This window comes from Octopus bimaculoides, chromosome 2, assembly GCF_001194135.2.
Source record: "Octopus bimaculoides isolate UCB-OBI-ISO-001 chromosome 2, ASM119413v2, whole genome shotgun sequence".
Lineage (NCBI taxonomy): Eukaryota > Metazoa > Mollusca > Cephalopoda > Octopoda > Octopodidae > Octopus > Octopus bimaculoides.
This window is the reverse complement of record NC_068982.1, coordinates 115,114,580-115,124,294: the sequence shown is the minus strand read 5'-3', so window position 1 is coordinate 115,124,294 and position 9,715 is coordinate 115,114,580. Positions and strand designations below refer to the sequence as shown.

The window sequence follows — 9,715 nt, the reverse complement described above, 5'->3', positions numbered from 1 at the left end:
AGAGAGAGAGAGAGAGAGAGAGAGAGAGAGAGAGAGAGAGAGAAAGCTGTAAACCTAGAAATACTTACTTATCGGGTTTTTCATCTAGACAGAGCAGTAACTGGACAATGAAGTCAGAAACATTCTTCTTCAAACAGTTTTCAATATCCTGAAGAAATGAAAATAGCAAAGAGAGAAGAGTTGGAATGCCAGAAAACCTTGTGAAAGACCACATATTAGACAGGCACATTCTAAAATTTATCTCCTTAGCTGTATGTAACTTTGATAGACAGTTCCATTCTAAACTGTGTACCTCTGTTAGTCAATTCCACCACCTGTATCAATGATGGATACTCATTCTTATCCATGTCTAGCCTTTACTCTATTATGACAATTGTTGCTTGAGAGTGCTTCTTATCACAGACTGATGAAAACAATCCAGCCCACATTATCATTATATAGCACACTTGGCTTTAAAATCTGCAATCGAACCTAGAGCTATGTCAAGACAGCAAATCAGGCGACTGATACTCTATATGTAGCTCTGTCCCCTCAAATATCTCACGCAACAAAATCCAACAACACCAATCACCTACTACTATCACCAGCAACAACTGGGAGATATTTGCTTTCACTACACATCATTAAAACTGCATCTCAAACAGATATTTTTCTTCATTAGGATACTTTAGTCTTAATCCACTGCTCATCATCTGTAAGCTGAAATAACTCACATTAGAGAACTGTTCACATATACGCAATAGTGCTATTTTCTCTCTCTCTCTCTCACACACACACATCTTCATGAACATATTCTAACTACTGTCTTATACAACTATAACAGCCTATGCTTGTCTCATCTACAATTTTGCCAAACTCTGTCCAATGCCTCCATTTCTCTTCCTCTTGTCAAACCTTATAGTTTTTTATAAGCACCTGATTCTTTCTCTCTAAAGTTATAACACTACTCAGGTCATCTTTTCTCTCCAGGTATCCAACAGGAATTGGATATCTGGAGAGGATCTCTGGATTCATTTGTATACAGGAATATAAGCTGAACAGCCTCCAAGTCAATATCATCAGGCTGTGAATGATGGGGAAGGGTGAGGGGGGGGGGACAAAAGGCCATGGTTATTTTTTGTCCTCGCAAACTAAACAAAAAAAAAAATAACATGTATAAATTAATTATACTGAACAAAGACAGGCTACATTGGAGAGATACACTGACCACAATGGGACAAACTGACTGACTGCATTGCAAAGACATACTGGCTAACAGACTAACTACACAAGGGAGGCAGATAGATACATTAGGTAGACAAAGACTAATCATATTTTCAAACAGACAGAACTCAATGAACAGATACATTGGCTGCAGTGGACAGCTCAGTAGACCACAATGAGGAAACAGATGGACTAAATTGCAAGCAGAAAGACTGACCATACTCTTTTACTTGTTTCAGTTATTTGACTGCGTCCATGCTGGAGCACCGCCTTTAGTCGAGCAAATCGACCCCAGGACTTATTCTTTGTAAGCCTAATACTTATTCTATCGGTCTCTTTTGCCGAACCGCTAAGTTACAGGGACGTAAACACACCACCATCGGTTGTTGGGGGGACAAACACAGACACACACACATACATATATATATATAAATATATACAACGGACTTCTTGCAGTTTCCGTCTACCAAATCCACTCACAAGGCTTTGGTCAGCCCGAGGCTATAGTAGAAGATACTTGCCCAAGGTCCCATGCAGTGGGACTGAACCAGGAACCATGTGGTTGGTAAGCAAGCTACTTACCACACAGCTACTCCTGCACCTATACTAAAGTCAAATATACAATATTAGCAATACATTGAAGCTCTAGAAAAGGACATTTCAACAGTGTTGTGACCTCACTGGTAGCAATAAAATCCCAAACCAGGAAACCAAAACAGGTAAACTTACCTCCTCGGTGAAATACTGAAGTAAAGTTTGATAGTTCATCTTAGCTTGAGATATTTTATCTTTAACTTTCTCTTCTACAGTTTCAGCAATCTCCAGTACTGTTAAATATGGCAAAATGTGTACCAGCAGTGTTACTAAACATTCCTGAAGATGTAAAGGGAACCATCTTTCACCAAGTAAGTGGGCAAGGCTTTCCTGTATACCAACCTCAGCTCTTACCACTGCCACCAGTGGTAGACAAACTGATGTATATTTTCTGGAATGGAGACACATTAAGATATAAGTGATATACACACACACACAAGTTTATATAATTTGTTTCTATGTACGTTTCACCATTGTGGTTGTTTGGAACTCTGCATTGGATATTCTAAGTGCAACTGGATGCTTAACCATGAAATAAATATATAAACTAAAGTGTTATCCATAACTATTCTTTTTATTATAAGCACAGGACTTGAAATTTGGAGCAAGAGGCTAGCTGACTGCATTGATCTCAGTGCTCAGGTAGTATTCATTATATCAACCCCAAAAGAATGAAAGGCAAAGTTGATCTTGGTGTTATTTGAACTCAGAGCATAAAGCTGAAAGAAATGCTATCAAGCATTTTGTCTAGCATGCTAATTAGCTTGGTAAACTTCAGCATACATAAAGAAATGTTTTGTTTACTGTTTCTCTCTATAAAAAGAAGCATTCCTATCTAACTCCTCCCTTGCAAAAAGTTCTGTCACTTAGGAGGTGAAATGTAACCAAAATGCCAGTGTCTGATAGTCCTTTCACATCACTGGTATAACATTAGGGTAAACTTACGTGTAGAAGTCTACTTCTGAAGAACACTCGAGGAGTTGATAGGGAAACTGTTTGATAGGAAGGCCATCACTTAACCACTTGTTTATCAAGAATGGTAAGTGAATAACCATTAAATCTTGCAAAGTTTTGTATTTCAGATTTATTGCTGAAAGGGTGAGCACCTGGAAAGGAAACAGAAAGTAAATACATAAAAATAGCTCCCTAAATATATTGTTAAGTTATGAAAAGGTTGTACTTTGCCGAAGAGCCTGAAATAAGAAGAAATACATCTGTGTTTGCTGGTGAAAATTATACTGACTATTCAACAATAACATTTTTTTTTACTCCATGCCTGAATACACCTTAAGATATATTAATGCTCTAATTAAGTATTATTTCCTCTGTGTATGTGTTCAATAGATATGCATGTGTTACTTGCAGTACTGCTCATAAGTCTAACTATATAATATCATAAGTTAGCATTACAGAGTAGTAGTTGCTTATTTTCATTTGCTTCTGGTATACATTTTTGATTCCTTGCTATTATTATCTCACCTGATCTCCTTTGTTAATGTCCCAGGCAAAAGACATGAGATTTAGAGCTGATATTTTCTCTTATGAATCCTAGGTTTACATTTGCCTGGAGTGTTCTTTCTCTACAGATGGTGTAACATTAGAGTAAGCTACTTTGAAGCCTTGATGTGACATCACAGCAAGCAACATTGAAGTCTGGATACATCAAAGCCTAGCTATGATATTACAAGAAGCCCTATCTATATGATACCATATCAAGCTACATCCAAACCTAGATATACTACTAAGGGAATTACATACATTTGATATCAGCATCAATACTACAGTATACAACTCTGCAATTTCAGGGAATTTTCATGACAGCGTATTAAAATATCCAAACCATCAAAGTAGTATCTTCAGAGGAAATATATAAAACCTGAACAGCTGACTGATGTATTACAAGATCTTATATATCCTACAATCAAGTACAACTTTTATATCTTGGTAGAGGTAGACCCCAGGAAGACATGGGACAAAATGGTGAAGCATTATCTTCCAATGTTTGGCCTCACAGAAGCAATGACTAGTGATAGAGACCTTTGGTGATATGCTGTGCTTGAGAAGACCCATCAAGCCAAGTGAAATAGTAGTTGTGGCTGATGTTGGTGTCATGTAACTGGTACCCATGCCGGTGGAATGTAAAAAGCACCTTTCGAGTATTGGGCCTCACAGGGGCAAAGTGGCTGATGCTGGTGACATGTGAAAAGCTCCTTTCAAGTGTTAGGCCTCACAGAGGCAATGACCAAAACCTTTGCCATTATGTCGTGCTTGAGAAGAAGACCCATCAAGCTGAGTAAAATCATAGTAGTGGCAGATACTAATGTTGTGCCGGTGGCACGTAAAAGCACCCATTACACTCTTGGAATGGTTGGCATTAAGAAGGGCATCTGGCTGTAGAAACCATGCCAAATCAGACTGGAGTCTGGTGCAGCCTTCCAGCTTGCCAGCCCTGGTCAAACCATCTAATCCATGCTAGCATGGACAACAAATGTTAAATGATGATGATAATGATGAAGGCATCTTCACCAAAAACTGATATCCTAGTTCACATTCAGAAGCAAGTCTTCTACCAAAGCAATACACTGTCTCTTTTTCAAAATCTTTAATCCAGGTTAAATAGTGTGCAGTCCTTGCTCTCATATTTGTATGTTATTCCAAAAGGTCCAACGTCTCCAAACATGCTGAATGGACCTCTTAATATAATTATACCTATGTATACATCATCACTCTCCCTAAACTCCACTTCTAACATAACTCAGATGATTCTCTATATCTTTATACTGCATTATGAAAGTCTTTTTCTTCTGTTTTCATGCTAACACTACACTCCTTATGATCTGAAGAAAGCTCACCTGTACTTGTATTACTTTTTCCAATTCTGAACTAAGACGTTTAACCCCAAGACAATGTATAATGTCCCTTCATACACCTCAAATATGATTCTCAACCCCACCTGCCATACAAATATAGGAAACATCAATATTGCCAAAATGATGAGTATGTGGAAGAAAGTGAATGAATAAGGATATGAAACTGGGATATATCAAATACTTTCATTATATTGGACTCCTATAACAGAGACATTTCCTTAAATGAACTCCCATAATACTGGATTCTCATTACACTGGTTCCTTGTTCTGTCAATGTGGCCACTTAACCATTTTAACAGTTTAAAACGTTAAGTAGATCAAATTATATACATGTAAAACATATTGTGATCTTGATGTGATATACCTCAAATTCTTGGTAGCATGAATTTCTTTAAGCTCTCATCAGACCCTCTTTAACATTTCATAACCATATAAATAATGATCCTTACACAAAAGTATACAATCTTATATATTGGTGCTAGTTTGACAATTGTCAAGAAATTACAAACCTATTAAACACAACTTGGAATCACTAACCCACTCACACAAACTCATACATACACATAAATGCAAACACACAGCCAGAAGCTGTCTACATATCTGTGAAGAAGAATGTGCCATCAGGAGAGATCAAGAAACTGAACGTGAGGAAAAAGAAGGGCATTATGAAATCTGAGTTATGGTACTGTAGGTGACAATGAAAGAATAGTAATAAAGGTGATGAGTGGTATTATAAAAAAAATAAGGTAAGAAACATGTTAGGTCTCACCTTTTTAACAAAATCCACTGAAATGTTTTCTGATTGGGAGCAGCAAATATAAATAGCTTTTCGCTCATACAGTGGGCAATTGCAGATGATAGTTGACATAGCCAGAAGAAAACTGGATGTGTGACTCAGCTGTACACATTGGTTAGAATCCTGTAAAAATGAGACAATTATAGAGACTTGCATGAAACTTAATCCTTGTTTCATTGAGTTTATTAATCTAAGAGGTAACTTGGTTGGGTTGAGATTCCTGCTACTTCTCACTTGTAATATACTACCATTATAGTATAAACATTAAAGAAGTCTTCTGGTTTTACACAACACTGTACTGCAGATAATGGCTAAAAACAGCCTGCTGAGAAGCAGACAAACTTTACACCATGAATGTGCCAAAAGTTAATCCAAAGATCTAGTCTACAGCAAGGAAACATTTCTAATAATAATATAAAATAAAAATATGATTGTATCAAGAAAACAAAACAGACCCCTTGGTGTGTGTGTGTGTGTGGTGTGTGTATTTTCTTATAGTATTATAGTCAAAATGGATAGGAAGTTCCATGACTTAACTTTCTGTTCACAGAATTAATGTCTAAGTAGATGAGCATTTCATAGATAGATGTACTGTTAATGTATTCCTCAAGCAAAATTAGTGCAACACAGTGTATGAATTATAGGTACAATGCTTACATAGGACTTCTGCACAGTTTCTGTCTATCCAATTTCACTCACAAGTGACTATAATAGTCATAGTAAAGAACCATAACCTTGAAATGGTGATATGATCAAGTTTTCTCTGTGATAGTTGTGTAATGGTAGTGTTGTAGGATGGTACATGGTGGTTAGATGTGTTGACATGAGATGGTAGTAAATGGTAGCTAGAATAGTAGGTGATGGTGGTATGAATATGTAATAATAGTGGATGGTGGCTAGAGTAAAGGTAGATGATGGTGGTATAGACAAATGACAGCGGTAGATGGTAGAGGTAAATGATGATGGGACATGTAATGTTGAATCAAAATTTTAAGATTTTGCATTCTTGATAAACCTGATGTAACTTGATTTAAATTCTTAATCAGAAATGTTCTATTTATAATAAGTGAATTTCTTTGGAGAAAACATGAATATATTTCCTCTTCTATCTCCACTATAAGAACATGTGTGTTTATGTAAATAATTATATTTGTGTGTACATAAATATAATGCTTTAGAATGTGTCATTGAGCAGGACACTTTATTCCATGTTGCTCTAGTCCACTCAGCTGGCAAAAATGAGTAGTACCTGTATTTCCAATGGTTAGTCTTGTCACACTGAATTTCCTGAAGAACTGTGTTAAAGGTATGCATATCTGTGGGGTGCTCTGCCACTTGTACATTAATTTCATAAGCAGGCTGTTCCATTGACCAGATCAACTGGAACATTCATTGTATCAACCAATGGAGTACCAGTTAGTATGTGTATAACTCCACTTAATCCAGCAGCATTAAGATGGACTATAGCTGCTTTAATCATTTATGTATAATTACTGGATGTGTATACCTCTCAAACCCATGCACATGAATGATGTGAAATGTTGAATAATTTTCTTTTTTACCAGAACAGACAAATTTTCTTCAGAGTATTTATAAACATCACGGAAGGATGATTCCTGCTGGTTTTGACTGAGGTAGCAGTTTCTTCCAGTTTTGTCTTTAGTTTGAAACAGGCTGCAATCAGAATACCACTGGTATGAATAATAACTTTTATGATTTGTTACATTTGAAGACAAACACAGTATCATAGAAATGGACAGAGTTGGAATTAATTAAGACTAACCTAGATACTTCCATTAATAAGGCCCATTGAGTAGAGTTTCTAAGAGAGGGCTCCAACAATTTTAACAATACCAAAACATGAAATTTAACTATCTGAAGGTGGAAGACAAATCATATCTCTACACAAATAACTAGTAAATTCAAGGTCTCCCACATTTTGAAGAAAGGAACTACTCCATATAATCATCACAAAGAAGCCTTATATGATGGCAATATAAAAAATTACATAATTTTTACAATGCTACAGAATGAACTAAGAAAAAGGACATTATAACTATCTTTTCTGTATGTTTTTGCAAAATAATATTTAACATAATTTAATATTTGTCATCTGGAACCATATACATATGATCAAGCAAAAATTGAAATCATGAACTTTTATTTCCTAAAATACCTGTGGCATAGAGTGGATAAGAGTATTAAAATCATCCCTCCTCTCACCACCTCCTGTAAATAACCTAAAGCAATTGAAGCTTTAAATACAGGAATACTGTTCCCTGTAAATAGTTAAACATATTTAAAGCTTTACATACAGCAATGTAGTCCCCTATTAACTACATCAGATAATCCAAATAAAGGAGCCTCCTAATTATTGATTGATCCATTCAAAATAGCAGCCAAATACCACTCAAATCACATGATGACACCTCAAAACAGGAAAAACACATACTTTGTAGCCCCCAGTATACAATAAGTTGAGTTGATCATAGTTGGAATGCTATTGCTCATAAATTTGGTTCCATCAGAGATGGTTGGGGAGCTAAACAACAACACTGGTGGAACTCTTAGCAAGTTAAGATGTGAAACATTTCTTACTCAAAGACTGTATATCAGATACCACACAAAAACGCACACACAAATACATACATTGACAAACACATACACACAGCAAAATCACAAGAAACACATATAACAAAGAAGTAGCACAAACCAGGTAATATTGGAGGCACAGAAATATCGAATTTGGAAACAAGGATCAGTCAAATAGATAGGGAAAAGTTTCCACAAGGGGTCACCGGTATCTTTATTAGGGTCCACAGCCCATTTACCTTCTGGGTCAATCTGGAAGATAAAAAAAGGTAAAGACACACATATGGACTTGTTAAATGACAAACTACACTAACTGAAAATACATAGGGGTCAGCCATTGAGGTTACTTCTGCAGCATAGTTAGTAATCCATCTATATAAAAGAAGATGAAGCTGTTTTATGGGACAGAAAAAGAATATTTTCATTTAATAATAGCTGATATAAATACTAGTTTGCTGATTTCTCCAGTCGCGCTTTACATGTTGTAGAGGGAAGGGGAGACAGAGTAAAGCGAGATACAAAGAATTAAGAGGTACAAGAGAGTTAAAGAGTGCACACACTAGGCTTGGTGGCAAGCAAAGAGTAAAGCAATGCTACACAAGCACACAGTGAAAGAGAAGCATAGAGACAAAGGAGGAGTAAGAGAGGAAATAAGTGACAGAGGAGTTATACAAATATGCAATTTGTCTTAATTTTATTTTAAGGTAATAAATATTTTTCTTTTGAGAATTACTTTTCATTTCATTATTTTGTAAATGAACCAAGAAATTTGATAAAAGTTAAACTATAATTATCAAATGCATGTCATATTTCCTGATATAACCCATGCAAAATTATAATTTCAAAGTTACTCATCAAATGGGGTAGCACTCTAGTTATTTAAAAACGTGCGTGTGTGTTGTGTATAGTTCAAATTTACAGAAAACAAAAGACAAAGATAGGTGTAGGAACAACAAGCAGCTGTATTAGTTTAACACTCAGGGAAAATAGAAAAGTCTTTTATATTTTGAGCCTATGCTCTTCGACAGAAAAGATTAAGAGGCAAAAAATGAAGAGAGAATGGAAAAAACAGTGAGAGAAAAAAAACGTGCAGAGTTCAACGGTCCAACATGGCGAGATGACTGGAAAAAAGAGATTGGAAGGGAGATAATAATAATAATGGTAATGGTGACCCCAACAAACTACAGTGTGCAAGTATATGTATGTGAGAATGGTGTGAGGTTACAGCTTATGCTCTCACTTGGCTTGCCGGGTCTTCTTACGTACTGCATATTTCCAAAGGTCCCGGTCACTAATGATTGCCTCGGTGAGGCCTAAAGTTCGAAGGTCTTGCTTCACCACCTCATCCCAGGTCTTCCGGGGTCTACCTCTTCCACAGGTTCCCTCAACTGTTAGGGTGTGGAATTTTTCACACAGCTATCCTCATCCATTCTTGCCACATGTCCATACCAGCACAGTCGTCTCTCTTGCACACCACAACTGATGCTTCTTAGGTTCAACTTTTCTCTCAAGGTACTTACACTCTGTTGAGTATGCACACTGACATTACACATCCATTGGAGCATACTGGCTTTGTTTCTTGCGAGCTTACGCATGTCCTCAGCAGTCACGGCACATGTTTCACTGCCATGTAGCATGGCTGTTCGTACACATGCGTCAT

At 36.5% G+C, this 9,715-nt stretch overlaps 1 protein-coding gene across 2 annotated transcripts in view; it reads right to left on the bottom strand.

Moving 5' to 3' along the window:
• LOC106881129 (serine-protein kinase ATM) overlaps positions 1-9,715 on the bottom strand; it is an 88,567-nt gene that overhangs the window by 49,908 nt on the left and 28,944 nt on the right. For both annotated transcript variants that reach the window (XM_014931398.2, XM_014931399.2), the window contains exons 21-26: positions 8,177-8,307; positions 7,026-7,137; positions 5,437-5,586; positions 2,743-2,903; positions 1,933-2,188; positions 69-148 (exon numbers count right to left, since the gene is read on the bottom strand). In XM_014931398.2, the coding sequence (XP_014786884.1) occupies positions 69-148; positions 1,933-2,188; positions 2,743-2,903; positions 5,437-5,586; positions 7,026-7,137; positions 8,177-8,307 (890 nt within the window). The remainder of the gene's footprint in view (positions 1-68; positions 149-1,932; positions 2,189-2,742; positions 2,904-5,436; positions 5,587-7,025; positions 7,138-8,176; positions 8,308-9,715) is intronic.